General features: G+C 38.0%; 1 protein-coding gene across 3 annotated transcripts in view; it reads right to left on the minus strand.

The window, feature by feature from the left end:
- The window catches only part of myo1cb (myosin Ic, paralog b), a 44,968-nt gene extending 28,951 nt beyond the window's left edge, over positions 1 to 16,017 (minus strand). For 2 of the 3 annotated variants that reach the window (XM_016556974.1, XM_016556973.1), the window contains exons 1-2: positions 15,892 to 16,017; positions 15,617 to 15,792 (exon numbers count right to left, since the gene is read on the minus strand). In XM_016556974.1, coding sequence (XP_016412460.1) covers positions 15,617 to 15,709 — 93 coding nt within the window. In that variant the 5' untranslated portion in view covers positions 15,710 to 15,792; positions 15,892 to 16,017. Of the gene's footprint in view, positions 1 to 12,505; positions 13,015 to 15,616; positions 15,793 to 15,891 lie in introns of those variants that run through there. The other variant, XM_016556975.1, reaches the window with a different exon arrangement.
- Between the last annotated feature and the right edge of the window lie 914 nt (positions 16,018 to 16,931).

The following is a 16,931-nucleotide window of genomic DNA, read 5'->3' on the forward strand; positions in this document are numbered from 1 at the left end:
GAAATAATACACTGTAAAAAATGACCGTGAATTTAATGGTAAAAGACTGTAAAAATGCTACAGTAAAATCCTGTTAAATGGTTAACGGTAAATTCCCCTACTATACACGGTGAAAAACAGTATTTAAAACCTAAAACGTTGCTACCGTATTTTTTACGGTAAAATTCCGGCAACCACAGCTGCCGGTTTTCTACCGTAAATTTTACGGAATTTTTTTTTACAGTGTAGGACAGACAATCCGGCATCTCTTTGAGGATGATACTATTATCCAGGATGTACAAATTCTAATCTTGCAGAATATACATGATGGATAGTATGCAAATAGTGTGCTAATTGTATACCAAAACATTTCTCTTTAGGCTGAAACACTGGGAAAACATTTAATAATGTAAATGAAATTTTCTAATATATTTTTTTTCTTTTTAATGGGAAGTCTGAGCATGCTACCCGGCACGTCACGCCCACTGCTGACAAATCAGAGATGAGTCATAGTTCAGTCACTGGACTCCTCTATGTTCGTCTCCTCTGGGTCTCCTGCCAGCGCTCTGGGAAAAGTCAAATAACCCGTGCACAAACAAATCAATTTTCAATCCCTTTTGTTCTCGACCACAATCTTCTGTCCACATTATTTATTTGAAATTGGATCCTGGTAAGGACTTAATGATGTGGGCGAAAGGCATTTTAATTCAAATTATGTGTAATGAGACTTATGAAAATGTTTGGTTATTGTACGTAGTCATTCCGTTCCCACCTCCTCTACTTCTCTCTTTCTCTCTCTCTCAGCCCCTCCCTCCTTCTCTCCGCCTACTCTGTCACAGACCTATTTATACTCTCACACCAGGACACGTCTATTTGTAGAAACTGTTGTGTTGGGTAGAGGACGATACAGAGGGACCAAAGATCAAAGCTATGAACTTTGATTGGCATATTATTCTTCAACAAAATGAATCCACTGGCCAGAGCTGAGGTTAAGAAAAGACAGAAAGGAGATCCTGAGTGTAATGAATGAACTTTAAAACCCTCTTCTTGTTGGGTTTAAATGGTAGAGTTAGAATTTGAAACATACTTTCTCTCTGTTTTAGTTGACAATGAAAATAAATGAACTTTTCACCTCTAGAAGGCTGTTGTTTGCTTTTTTGTGTTCCTCCTTTCACTTTTTGTATTTGTTCATGCCTTAAAGGGATAGTTCACCCCAAAATTTATTTCTTCCAAAGAACACAGGAGAAGAAATTTTGAAGAATGTTCTGGTTGCTCTTTTTCATGCAATAACAGTCAATGGGGACTGGAACTTTCAAGCTTCAAAAAGACACAAAAACACCAAAAAAGCATAATAAAAGTATGGGTCATGCACAATATTACATGCCTTCTGAAGCCATGCAATTTGTTTGTAACAAACAGACCTAATTTAAGTCACTGTTTATTTGCAAAGTTCCCCTAAAATGGACTGTTGATTGTTGTAGCAGGATCACTGAATTAGTGTCAGTGAATTAAACTCAAGAACTGAACCAGTTCAATTCATGAATGAATAATTCAAACTGTGAACTGTTTGTGAACTGGATCAATCAATTCACTGAAAGGATTTGACTCACAAAAATGATTCGTTCACAAACTGGATTGCTCTGATGAACCTGCAAGAAAGTTCTTGGGTGGATGTAAACATTTTCTATGAATAATCAATTCAATTGTTGGTCTGTTTCTCACAGAAAGCTACTCAATGACTTCAGAAGACTTAGAATATAGAGCATGAGTCATATGGACCATATAACGTCCACCTTTTTTCCATTTTTGTCAAGCCCCAGTTTCCATTCGCCCCTTATGACCAGAATAATCTTCAGAAATGCACGCAGGAAAGAAAGTCAAACGTGTTTAAATCAACATCAGGGAGACATTCGCAGTGAAAATACAACACAACTACAATAAGTCCTTCTTTGTTTACTAACGTGTCAGGGTCTTGACCAATGGGAGTGGTGAGAAAAGACTGTCACTGGGAAAAGGCCCAAAGCATCACGGGAAGAGGAAGATGGGAATGAGATGAGGGCCGGTTCATGAACAATTTCACATTTATAAGACCTGCAGAGGGAAGCAGAGACATACAGAGAAAATAAACCAAGAAAAGGGACTTATGGGACGCCCGTGAGACCTGCTATTTGAAAGGCAGTAAATATGGGAGGGAGGTGTATGATGGAGGCGGAAAAAAAAACAAAGGGAAAGCTGATAGTGTGTGATGTCAGAACAGAAGAATGTAATGTGTGTGTTAAACAGTCAGCACAGGACTGGGGACAGCAAGAGAGCGAGAGGTAAAGATGGGGGAAACCCATCACTGTCACACCACAATGTAGTAATCAATGTTGTGATATAACTAAACAAGGTCACTGTGGCAACGTGCAAGTCAGGAAGTTGTATGCTGACTGAGAGAGTGAAGCTCACGGCTTTATCTCTTTCGTTTCCTCTCATCCCTTCTTCATGTGGGCTTTTTTGAGTCATACAGTACCTCACATGGTGGTGTGAGTGTCTGCTAGCTCCACTGAACAGGGCTTACACGGTTCCAGACAACCTGGAGGCTCTGAAATGATGTGTTTTCTGGAAAAGAAAAAAAGGTTCCCATCCAAAACACAAAACTTGGCTCAAGACCATGGCACATGAATCATTCAAATGCTTAGGAAAACCCATGCATTCAGTGGATGCACATTTTTCCACTCTATATTTCAAAATATACCATACAAATAAACCATATAAAAATATTAGAAATATTTATAAAATATTTGAAAAACTGTTTGGCATATGGGGGCGAAAACTGGCATTCCCTTAGGCTTTCATGAAGAAATAACCAATCAATGCTTTCCAACAGAGGTGAAAAGGTATATGAGGCAAGAAATCTCCAGTGAAACAACATCAATCATTTTTTTTATCTCTCTTTCTAGCTCAAGTGGGTGGAGCAACATGTTTGGAGGCGGGAACTGGAACCACCAGAGACATGCCCACTTCTTCCACAGCCAACAGGTTAAGAGGGATGAGGAGAGGAAAGGACAAGCATTACTTCATTCAAGCCTTAATTTTTCTCACCAGAGTTGTTGCAATGAGAGATAAGTCTGTACTCGTCGGAGAACTCCAAACATCCTACTCATGCAAAAGCCCTGTCCCCAACCCCCCAAACGCCCTGTGTTTTCCAGGACTGGCCTGGAAGAACAGCACAGCACAGCGCCGCTGCTTAGGGCCAGCTGGATCTCCCATTGCTTTCAGACAGCAGCTGAGTTGGCAACGCTATGGCCTGAAGTCTCCTCCTCCGAGATCTTAGAATACCCACAATGCCTTATAAGGGCAGGTTATGCTTCTAAGCGTGGGACAGGGGGTTCCCACAAGGGTTCCTGTCTATATCCAATGCTGAGAGGATGGAGGATGGAACAGTGTTGACACTGACACTTCCTCTTTCTTTCTTACGGAACTGTCCAATAAAAATTCATTTAAAAAAGTTAGTTAAGTTATTAAAATTATATAGTATTTTGTCTAAACAAATTCAAAATAAACAGCAAATTTAGTATTAGTTTATAAAGTAAACTTTAGCGTTAGAAACTAAGGTAAATGAGCATTAAATATAACTATCCAATATGATAAGTGAATTTTTTTTTTAATATTAGCTTCAAATTGGTACCAATATATTAAGCATGTCTAGTCTAGAGTGCTCTTAGTTCTGAATATGTGTTAAGATATGATCTGAATATATTTCCTCTATATCTATTTTTTCCTCTGATAAGTCAAGGCAGTTGAGCGGTCAATTAGAGTTGCTGATATTTAATTTTCAACACCACATCCACTGGAAATGGCTTGCATAACAATCCTTGAGGATGCTGCCAAAATACAGTTGACAGGCCTTCCTGTTTTCATTGTTTTCCACTTCTTCAGAGGTCCGTGATCGGCAACAATCAGACTTTTCTAGCAAAACACCAAGAGCAATTGCTGATTTCAAAGTCCGACGGCCTACAGTTGGCCCTCTCACCTCGAACTGTCCCACTCGAAGAAACGTGTTTTAAACAATCAGTCATTATAAATGCAGTAGTCCTCTCAAGGACTCTGCTGAAACTGCCAAAGTCCATCAAGCAACATCTCAACTTTTTTAGTTAAAAATTATAGCATAAGTTTGTTTAAAATTTTAATTCAGCTTACTTAAATTCCAATACAAATGTTTGTTACATCGATTCAAATTCAGGAATTTTAATTTAAAAGGCATTCTCAGCTCATTTCTGAATGGTGCACAACCCTGGAGGTCACTAGGCATCCAAGAAAGTTTGACTTGATGCAACAAAATAAAAAAAACGTCATTAATGTACTGTAATGGGTTCATCTGAGCATTTCGTGAAAGGACTATATTGAAATCTAATCTTTAAGGAGAAGCCCGAGCATGAAGCAAACAGTTTGGAATCCCATTGTGAAAATCTTTTGCTCCTTAAGAAAAATACTGAAAGGACAAGACGGCCTATTACAACATCTCAGCTATGACTGAGCATGACAACATCACTTCATTATCCTGCATGGCTCAAATGCAAGTCATGGGGTGAGGTTAACACATAACGTATCTGTGCACACAAACACACTGTTCAGGCACAGACCATTTGGCACGATGGCCAGCTGCTGACCAGACATGACAGTTTCATGCACAGAGTCACCACACCCATTCATTCCACACATAATTATGAAACACCAGCGGTTCCCTTAGCGAAGGGAAAAGGACAAATTATGTCATTATGTCTGAGTACTCAGGGGTAGGAGCTTTTGCTATTTTTGCATCGAACTGAAGTCTTTTTAGCATTTTGTACATTCACGTTCAAGAGGATGTGGTTGGCTGTTTTTGAAATAAGTTAAAATTCAAAGATACAGTAAAAATATTATGAAATACTATTAAATCGAACTGTTTTCTATTTGAGAATATTTTAAAACGTAATTTATTCCTGTCAGGGCAAATCTGAATTTGCAGAAGCCATTACTCTAATCTTGAATGCCACATGATCCTTCAGAAATCATCCTAAAATGCTGATTTGCTGCTCGAGAAACATTTCTTGTTATTATTAATGATGAAAACAGTTGTGCAGCTTAATATTTTTTTGAGATAATGGTAATAACCTTCTACAGGATCCAAAAGAACAGCATTTTTCCCCAAATAGAACTGGTTTGCAAATGCCTTTACTGTGTCGGCGCCAATAGCTTCGTGGTTAGTGCGTCGACATACAGTGCAACTGCGACCCGAGTTCGATTTCCATCTCGAGGTCCTTTGCCAATCCTGCTCCCCTCTCTCCACCCAATGCTTTACTGTCGTCACTCTACTGTCCTATCCAAATAAAAATGCATAAATTTAAAATAACTTTAAAAATGCCTTTACTGTCACTTTTGATCAATTTAATAAATTCTTGCTGAATAAAAGTATTAAAGGGGACATATGACGTTGCTAAAAAGAACATTGTGTTGTGTATTTGGTGTAATGCAATGTGTTTATGCATACAGTTGTGAGATCTTGTGAAGTGTGCATTTGTATCCCGCATGATTGCGTGTTCTCTGCGTGACGGTCGATCCGTGAGAATTGAATGTGGACAGGAGGAGAGTTCAGCTTCACTGGAGACGCGCGATCGACAAACTTTAAATTCGTGATTTTAAATTATGCTGCGCTTTATGCATTTGCCCAGTCATATTCATGTCATTTTCACTGTGTGCTGTATGCAAAATGAGAGTTACCTTGGCTTTATTTGAAAAAAATATGATTAACGCACACAAACTTCCCAGAATACTGAGTGCCTGTTGGTTACAGTGTTTACTTCCTTTTTAAATATATTTTTATTAAATATTTATTTATTTGTGAAAAATACTTTGTCATCTAAAGTATAAGTATGCTTATTTAACACATTTATTTTTTTAAGTTCTAAATTCAATTCAATTTTCAAATTATTTCAAATGTCTTAAATATTAATTAAAATAAATAAAATTATCAATATTGGCAGTCAAACAAACAATATCGGTCGACCACTAGCTACAACAGCATGTCTTTCATAGTAAATCACTTGTTTTTTTAACTGAGTCACTACGTCTGGAAATGTCTGGGAAATGAGGTGCTTTAATGAGGTGTAGTAGGCATGCTGATGCTGAACGCTCTGAAACATGCCAGGACTGAGTTTCACACACTCTACTGCGATATCGCTAACATCAACATGCGATAAAATTCCTAAACATGGCTCCCTATAATAGGGTGCAAGAGCCTATGAACTGTGACTCTTATAACTCCTTAAGTAAAACTATATGAATGTACAATGACTGTAAATACCAACTCAATTTTTTTCTCAAGTTGCATCCCATTTTGAAGTAGTACGTTTTGTAATAAATTGAGTAACATCACACGTCTGAAACATTATTTAATTCAACTGGAAAACAGCACCTGCTTGAATGTAGTCCAAACTGTTTCATTTGACAGAGACAGAGTACATAGTGTAAGTGTACTATATAGCGACAAATTTACATTTGTGAAAAGACAAATCTATTGAATGCTTTACAAATGTTGTTTTGAATCAATCATTGATTTTCCAGCCACCACCCCTACAATATATTCGTAAATATTACCAACAGCTCTGAAGTGCTCAGGCACAATATGCATATTTCTGTGGTCAGTGCCAGGCCACACCTGGCCCGGATTGCATGACTTATCTTCATGCCTGGTTAAAGGTTAACCCATGCCTTACAAATCTCAATGTGATCGTGAGAAGAGAAGGCAGCTCATAAAGTTTTCACTTCAAAGGTCTTTGATAAAGACCATTACTGTGCTCTAAAACTTGATTTATCCTGAGCGCTTAAAAGGATGAGGACAAGCATGTGAAGGATGGTACCATGAACCAGATAACACACAGAATGGCTTTCGTTCTCATGCTTAAAGGGCATCACGGTTCTAACTACAGTGTGCAAGGGTCACAAAGGTCATCGTGTTTGGGAAGGAACTAGAGAAGGGCGCCTGACTTGTTCATGCCTGTGAAGCATGTGTGCTGGAACACAATGAATGCAAACAGGCATGAACAACCTGATGGGGGTACGGTGAAAAGATGCAATTCACCGCTGAAATTTCATCTCAAAGTGCACCTCTGTCAGAAGGAATGTAATGAGAGTTGGTGTTATAATAATCCCTCGACTCCAGCCACAGTGTTCGCCCTTGTCAGTCATGACAAACTGTAAGCCTGGGTGAAAGGATCCCAGATGGATTACAGAATATCTCACACCATCAGGTTAATCAGTAGTCTGTGTATGTGTGTCACTAAGCGAAGAGAGGATTTTAAGCTCCCAAACCACACAGTCAGCACAAGACGAGTAATATGAGCGGGTACACACATCTGCAAACTCAAATGACAGTCATTCAACTCAATTTATGAAAATAAGAGAAAATGTTCGACTGACTCTCTGCTAAGCAAATATGCCTCATTTTTCTTGATAGTTCAGGTGACTATTTAAGCCTGAAAAGCACCATGGTATACTTCTGAGTTTTAAAGTATGACTGTATGTGAATATGGTAATCATTATTATCATGATACACAGTGGCCACTTTTGGACACTTTTAATGTATAATTAATTTATATTATTTAACAAAATATAAAAACAAGCACCATTAATAAAAAAAAAAAGCACATGCACACTTTTCAGTCAATACATTTCACAGAATAAAGTTTAGGTTTTACAACATCAAGGAACAGATATATTGTTCAAAATAAAGACAAAACAGCCTTGGACATTTTCTGGTTGTCAAACTTTGTGAAGACCAGTTAAAAATATATATATTTTAAAAGTGTATCAGAAAAGTGAAGCTAAAAAAGCTTCGGCATAATTTGATGCCACTTGGTTTAACAATTTGTATCTAAGAAATCTGACATTTTTCGATGTGACACACTAACATTCAAAGGTTTGTGGTTGATTTTGAAATAAGTTTCTTATGCTCACCAAGGCTGCATCTATTATTTGATCAAAAATACAGTAAAACAGTAATATTGTAAAATGTTATTATATTTTTATTGTATTCAAGTATTTGAAAATGTAATTTATTTCTGTGATGGCAAAGATGATTACTTCAGTCTCCATGACATGACACATATCTTTCATGATGCTTTAATAAATATTAAAAAAAATCAAAATAACCGCATTTATTTGAAATAAGGGGTTTATAATTTTCCAAAATATTTCTGTCACTTTTTAATCAACCAAGGCTGAATAAAACTATTAATTTCTTATAAAAAAATCTCACTGACCCTAAACTTTTCAGTTTAAGTGTTAAAATACACTATATTGCCAAAAGTATAGGGACACCCCTTCTGATGAACAGATTTGACTACTTTAGTAATTTCCATGAGTAAGCATATAATTATATTCTAGGCAATTGTGTGCTTCTAATTTTATAGCAAAAGTGTGGACAGGACCCTTTTCTATTCTAACATGACAATGCCTCTGTGTATAAGGCAAGGTTAAAAAAATAAATGATTGATTGAGTCAGTGTGGAAGAACTTGACTGGTCTGCAGAAAGTTAAGTCCTAATCCCAGCTGAACACCTCTGGTGTAACTAAATGCAGACCTTGAGCCAAAGACTCATCACCAATCACTTGTACATGGGTACATTCATTTTAGACACTTTCAAAACTGTTGAAACAGAGATGGAAATACAATTTTTAAATACATGAATTATGTTTCCATCTTTGTTGCCACAGTTTTTGGGTCTCGCGAGAACGTGACGATATCCTCGCGCAGACCTTTCAGATATATTTGCACTACACTGGCTCGTTCACAAGTGGTGGTATGTAAGATATTTTGTGTTCACATCAGGCAAGTGGCCGCATAAGCGGGAAAATTACGCAGTGTAGTCTTTATCCAGTCATAAAAACAGAATTCACATTTTAACGCGGAATGTCATGGAATTTGTCAAATTTTGAACGAATTAATCAAAAGTAGGTCATTACACTTAAATCAAATCACGATATGGACTAGTATCTGTAAATATTAAGCCGCAAAAGTCGATTTAAATATGAATCCTGCATGTTCTGCCTGTCTCTGTTTTAAAAAATTCTAAAAATATCGTCTCGTCTCGTTCTCATGAACCCAGTCTCGTGTCTCGTCTCGTCTCGTGGGATAAGTGTCTCGTCACACCCCTACTAAACACCAATGACTTATGGATACATATGGCTACAGTCATTTTAGACACTTCCAAAACAGAGATGTAAATGCAATTTTTAAATACATGAATTATGTTTCCATCTTTGTTGACACAGTTTTGGAAGTGTCTTTTTCGGTTCTAAAGAAGGGGGTGTCCCAATACTTTTGTCCATATAGTGTATTTTGGGGCCACTGTACATCCAAGTACCTGAGCCATAATAGAGTCATAGTATACTTTTTAATGAACATTATAAATAAGAATCTTGAAATACCATTCAAATGAGCCATCCAGTAAAGTTTTAGAGCTGTAGATAAAAGGCTTTGGTCTTGCCTTTGCAATTTTTCCCTGATATGGAGCAAAGCGGAGTCCAAGGGCAGGGCCCTCAGTGGGAAATTTAAAGTGGAAAAGCCACAGCTAAATTAAGAAAAACTGCAGATCCTACAATGAGCTCATGACTCACCACAGGGCATCAAGACGTTTACAGTCTCTCTTACCCTCTGCTCCCTCCACCTCCATCTAGTTCTCACACTAAAACCTAGATTAAAACCTGCTAGGCTGTTCATTCTGTAAACAAATAAGCTATCAAGGCTACTGCCACTCATACTCTGTTCCTCTATGCAAACATGTCAAACCACAACTACACAAACGCTTTTATCTACTGAAGAAAGACTCAAACTAAATGTTTAAAGCAAACATGAAAGGCGTTCGCAACCCAGCAAAGTGACGTAACAGGATATTCAACGAGAACAAAAAGCAGTGTGGGACCTGAAGAGCTTGAATATTTTGACGAAAGATTACAAAGACAAATGAATCGTTCAGTAACATGCATTACAAAGTAAACAGGGTTAAGTTCATATAAAATGACCTGTAATGTAGCAGCTGCTACAATAAAAATTGACACGCAAACAAGCGCAGAAAGTAACTTCAGCTTAATGCAGGGTAGAGTGAGACACGTTTATGTGGTTGGTTACCACTGAGAACTTCCTGTTCTGAGTGCTTCAGACACAGGTGTATCCCCTCTGAGATCTCTCTGGGACACGTTGACAGCTGGCTGGTTGACAGACCAGCAATGAGGGAAGGGCTGGGTTTGCACAGCCACATATGTCCCCAGTCCTCCCGCTCTAAACCAAATATTCCTCCGCAATCTCACCATCTTCATTAACACGATGAATGGAGAATAATTGGAAGATAAAGAAACAGACTAAACAAGAAGTCTCAACAGTCGATACAGCAAATGTTTTTTGTCTAACACAAAGTTAGCTGCACGATGGAAAAGTGAACACACACGGCACACTTGTATTGCTCACTGCTGACAGACGTAGAAAGTTAATTGTCTTGGGACAGCTGGAAAATAGCTCAAGTACAAAGTCTCCCGGCCTCTGACCAAAAACCAGAATCCCACTGCTCTGAAAATATGCTCTATCCCAAAGTACCTCCCTTTGTCACAGTCGACACTGTATAAATTACAACCCTGAGAAACAGTTTACCCAAAAAATTAAATTTACTTAATGTACTCAGATGTAACAGATTTGGAGAAATTTAGCATTACATCACTTGCTCATCAGTGGATCCTCTGCAGTGAATGGGTGCCATCAGAATGAGAGCCCAAACAGCTGATAAAAACATCACAATAATCTACAAGCAATCCACACGACTCCAGTCCATCAATTAATGTCTTGTGAAATGAAAAGCTGTGTTTGTAAGAAAAAAAATCTATCATTAAGGCATTTTAACTTCAGACAGTCACTTCTGGCCAAAATTCAAGTTGCTTGCTTGATCTGTGCATAAAACTTCACAATAATCCACAAGTGATATCAACTCTCACTTTGACAGCACCCATTCACTGCAGAGGGTCCACTGGCGAGCAAGAAATGTAATGCTAATATGTAACTGTTCTGATTAAGAGACAAACTCATCAACATCTTGGATGGCCTGAGGGAGTAAAATTTCAGCAAATTTTAATTTTGGGGTGAACTATTAATTTAATCAGTTTTGCAGGGATGTCTTAACAAGATTAGTATTTTGTAACACTACCATTCTAAATGAAAAACACACAGTTATTTTCCAAGAACTGTATGACAACACTGTTGTTGGAAAACACACAGCACAAACACCATAAGCATGACAGTTATAGCATTATTCATCCGTTCACAGAAGCCGAAGCAACTGTCAGCTTCTAATTGTTGTCAATTATACTAGATACACCATCCATGCAGTGTTGCAGAATAAAACAGATCTCCCACTGTAAGCAATCCATTTCATTTGACAGGCGCATCTTCATTAGGTTTTGTAACACATGGAAAAAGGAATAATACACAAGGGGGGATGTGAGCGAGGACACTTGAGGACATGACCTGACAACGACCTTAAGATGTCATCAGCGCTGTGCTGCTCAGCTGGCAGCACAGGTGAAAGAAGCATCCCCTTATATGTGCCCTGACTCAGACAGTGTAGTAAAAATAACACATTCAACACCATTTTTCAAGCTTGGCCTCTCAGGGTGATGCTGATAGTATATTCCCAGTGGAATTTCTAATGTAATTGGATTGAGGGAGGTTAGTTTGGAATGACAGATAATCAACAGCTGGTCTCCTTTAACTCCCCTTGTCATTCCATCCTGAGGAGTCCTGGATAAAATGTGGTCTGAAGCCACCCGAATCACTCCCTAACAAATGGAGCTCATTGCATGTCCATAGTTTTGCACTTTTAAGCTTTGGAGATGGGGGTTTGTTTATATAACCCTCATGCATTTGAATCAAGATCTGAACAGGTCAGGGTAGTATTTTCATAAATAACATGGAGTAAAATAACAGGTGAGATCCATGTGGTCATATAAACACATGACAGTTGCTGTGTGTGCATTAAACCCTAGTGAGCTACCACACGCCTATGACGCCCAAAAATGCTGTCTATCTAGAAAACTCACTAACCTATGAGCAAGAAGTGTTGGAAAGTCTGACTCTTTTCCGCGAATCAGTTCTTTCCAACAGTTTGTTACAAAAAACGCTTCAAAATGATTATTTATTGAGATTATTCATTTTATGTTTTATTTTGGCTATATAGCCATCGTTTATTACTCGGTTCAAATGCTCTTACCATCAATGCTTATCCGAGAGAGAACTGCTCTGATTCTCGAAGGAATCGTTCAGTCCGGTTTTGTGGTTCAACAAATTCATTGAAAAGATCCGACTCGTTCATCAACCGGACATCTCAAATACGCAAGAAACCAATCTTAACGAAACATTATCTTGACAATCCGAATGTGAATTCAAAACTCACATGTCATGAAGCGTAAACTGACTTTGTGCTATGATTCTAACTGAAATGAATGGCGTGTCAAGCACTTACCTTGATTAAAGCACGCAAACTTCAAATCCTGCAACGTCCAAAAGCACCGGTCGCTCAATGTAACACTACATAAGAGAAACCCAGCAGTGATGGGAAACTTGTTCTCAAACTTGAGTTGTAATCTGGACCTTTCCCTCCTGTGTGAATCCCACCGACGACAATATTTACCTCAGTGGGACACTGAAAAGTCGCTTAAGGTCACTTAAGCAGATGTAGTAAAAATGACTGCTGGAGATAAATAAAATCAGATAGTAATGCGAGTACTGTGCCATGGAACAATGGTTTGAAGCGGGTGTTAGCAGTCTCTCTCTCAACAATGGTTTGAAGCGGGTGATAGCAGTCTCTCTCTCAACAATGGTTTGAAGCGGGTGTTAGCAGTCTCTCTCTCAACAATGGTTTGAAGCGGGTGTTAGCAGTCTCTCTCTCAACAATGGTTTGAAGCGGGTGTTAGCAGTCTCTCTCTCAACAATGGTTTGAAGCGGGTGTTCTCTCTTTCTCTCTCTCTCTCTCTCTCTCTCGCTCTCTCTCTCTCTCTCTCTCTCTCTCAAGAGCGCTGTACCAGGAAGTTCCCGAGCAATCCCACGACTAATAAAATCACATGTATATCACATGTGAACTTTCGCTTCATCACAATAAAATTAAGACCGTGTAATGAACATGTAGGGTACGTTTTGATGAAAACGAGCCTATTTCATTCATTAGATGATTTGTTTTAGTTTAAAGCAGAAACAACAGCACTGCTTACTTTCCTCACATAAGCATATACGTGGTCATTCAGAACGGATATACTCGTTCTATATGAAATTTTAGATTAAAATAACTATTGTGACAAATATATCAATCTTGCGGTATGATTGCTTACATGTGGCATTTTAGATAAGGTAGTTAGGCGTTACTCGAAAGCACGCTAGCGTTATATCGCCCTCTATTGACAATTCAGAGACAGAAGATATACACCAGGGCCCATTTCATTTCAATTTTAGTTAAAGTTTTATTACATTTTTTAAAATTCTTTTTTTGTCATTTTATTAGTTTTTTATGTCCATATTATATATGATATTATAGATTTAGTTTTAGTTATTTTAGGCTACATCAAGCTAAACTAAATGAAAATGAAGAAAATAAGTTAACTGGACTTCAAGTAATGATTTTTAATAGTTTTAGTTTTAATTCACTATAATAATCTGGAGAGATTATGAAGCAGTGTTACATACTGTATGGCCTATAAATCTGGCCTATAATAACATGCCATATGAATGCATTTACATTAATGTATTAATGCACTTTTCAAGATTGCTAAGCCATTGAAATAATCATTATTATTATTAGGTAGAGTCATATACTTAATCATTTTAATTTTACTTAATGCATTTTAATGATTGAGGGCAATAAAACATTTAACTGAATTTTTTATTTTTTTTTATATACTGACACTGACCCCTTAGGAGCTGAAATCCCCTGTTGAAGGCCCCTAATATGATGCAATGACAAGCAAATTAATCAGTAAACTTTAAATGTTTAAACTCTAAAACAAAGATTTACCACTGACATTATTGTGGTCAAATCAACTATTCTTTCAGATATTATTTGACTGGACCAAAATGTATAATGTTATTAAGCAGCCAATGTGACTCATATTCACAGAATCACAGCCATTCATTCTGAGCATCTTTTTTCTTTCACTCCACACACACTGGATAACGCATGCCCTGTGAAAGGAAAGCCATGTCTAAACACTTCACTGTATCAATAAACTGCTGAAACAAAATCCCCCCTGTCAAATTGACCTCACCCCTGATTATCCATGTGAAGTGCAGTGTCATGCAGTAGCCAGAGGGTGGAGTGATCGATTCTGCCCTTATGCTCTTCAACATTCAACAAACCCACATTGAGCACATTAAGCACCAGCTGAACGGAGAGGAAAGGTTGTATCCTGTTGACAAGGCAATGTTGGACAGACAGGCTGTACTAAAGGGTGTGTCCATGTCTCCTGTCACCAGTTGAGTGGAAATGGGTATTAAAGTTATTGTTCCTGGTTTTATCAGTTAATTAATAATAGTACCGCGTTTTTCTTTCTTATTAATGCACCTCCCTCTCTTTTTCCATCTCAAACTCACTCAAACTCAAACACACCCAGAAAGGGTGACATGATCTTGCCAGAAAATCAGGAAAAGTATGCTTTTCCGGAATTTCCTGTGTCATTTCCTCATCCAGGTAGCATTCCATTCCAACCACTAATAAATGGACACTAAACTCAAGTGGTTCACAAACTAGAAAAGCTTTTGGTTAACAAAATATGCAGATTCTTATCAGCTAGATTCCAGTATTACACTAGACTTAATGAACCATGAAGAAAGTTCTTCAAACAGAACAAAACAAGTCACAGAGAACAGACGAAGAAAAAAAGAGTGCATATTTGAGTTAAAGGGGTGTGCGCTATTTTCCTTTTTGCCAAACAAACTAGAAACATTTATGCCGTCCATAAGAAACATTCAAACATCTGTCAGAGTTAATGGTAATTTTCCTTGCACACAGACAGAGTTTAGTGTACACCCACATTCCTTGGACTGTATTATTATTAAATGGAGTAATCCAGACCCATTCCTCAAAATCAAATAAAAGCTTCTCACAGATACAATATATTGACCATATATTCCATATCAAAAGCCATCTATGTACTGCAACTGCTTTCTATAATTTATCATACAGTTCTGAAATGGATCAGTGTATCAAGTATTGCAGAAAACAAAACTGTAGTCTGGTATTCATTCAAAAGCTTAATCATAATCTAAACCATAATCAACACCACACATATTCATTATACTATCACTTGTGGTTGCTTTATTATAAACAGGCATGTGCTGACAATCATGCTTACAGCATGGAAAATTCTAATGAGTCTCGGTTTCAGGGCATGCAAATCTACGCTTTGTTGAACCTAAAATATCCTGACAGCTATCACAAAAAGTAATTTGTTAAGAAATTGCTGGGTGCAGTTGTCTTTATTTAGCTATGCAAATTAGTTTGGAATCTTTTTCTGATACAGCAAAGAAGACTATTCGTACATTCACATGCATTCATTTAACAGAAGCTTTATCTAAAGGGACTTACCTTAGTGCAGCTTTGGCAGTAAAACTCTCCATTTTTCCCTGGAGGCAGTATGATTTCTCCTGTGGGAATCAGCTGGATCTTCAGCTCCATCATGTCGTGTCTCTTTGACTGTGTTCGTGTGTCCTTCCTCACTCTGTGTGAGGGGCGCTTCAACCCTCACTGGTGCTTCTGCTCTGCTGGATACAGGAGAAAGAGGGACGATATTCATAAACAACAAGATACAAACAAAGGAAGATTAAGTAAACCAGGCTGTTTAGTGCTGTAGTAGAATTTACCTGTCGCCAAATAGAGAGTCAATGGAAGTTATTATAGATGTGTGAAGCTGTCCAGGGCTCGTCTCACAGCCAGATGTGCACTATAATTAAAGATTCCTGACGCTGAGCTGCTCTGAGCACTGAGAGTCTGCCGTCAGGGCTTCCTCTAGGCTTCAGCATCCTGTCCTCGACATTCCCAGGATAAACACCAGAGGAGCCCACTCTGTTTCCCCTGCACACGCTTGAATCAGATACACGTTATGCCACATGCTTCTAAAAAAAGAGTAACTTTCCTTTGTATTTTGATGATGACAGGTTAAAGGAAATATCATTTTGGGGGGAAAGGAGAGGGTATGTGGGTTTGGATGTAACAAATAATGGCTTGACAGACAGGTGGTGATCTATCTATCTATCTTTTTTAGAATTAATTAATTCTTAATTCTAAAACTATATGCTAACGTTAGGGGAATATTCGTGTTTGCTGGGGAGTTCCTTTTAATAATAAATCTGTTTACAAAATAACACATTGTCGGTCTTGAATGCGTTTAAGTATTTAATTCCAAGAAAATGTGAATGTAAATGAATGAGTCTGTAAAATATAGCTTGTTGGAGGGGAAATGACAGAGACACACATCCTCTGACCTGTGTGACATTAGTTGAGACATTCATGATTTCTGGGCATCAACAGGAAAGAGTGGCCTTGGCATCCCAGAGCACAGTATGATCTAAATTTGGGTAAAGACACAGATCTCTGTCAGCATAGCATTTAGTGGGTTACATAAAACTGACTTTTTATGATGACAGTTTAATGATTTTAGTTGTCTTGCCTGCATAAAGCGTGCTGTGATCACTAAAAACAACAGATGGTCAGCATAAGAGCACAGAGAAATGACAGACTGAATGAAAGATCTCCACTAAAAACATGAACTGCAGGCGGTCGGTTTAGACTACAAGACTCTGAATACTGGAGTAATGATATCCTGTTTGTAAAAGAGGGAAATCATGGGATCATTTGAGGTGTGGTATAGGTGAGAATGGGTGAAAGGCAGGGCAAAGATAAT

Source organism: Sinocyclocheilus rhinocerous, unplaced genomic scaffold (assembly GCF_001515625.1).
Source record: "Sinocyclocheilus rhinocerous isolate Xijiao unplaced genomic scaffold, SAMN03320098_v1.1 scaffold166, whole genome shotgun sequence".
Taxonomy (NCBI): domain Eukaryota; kingdom Metazoa; phylum Chordata; class Actinopteri; order Cypriniformes; family Cyprinidae; genus Sinocyclocheilus; species Sinocyclocheilus rhinocerous.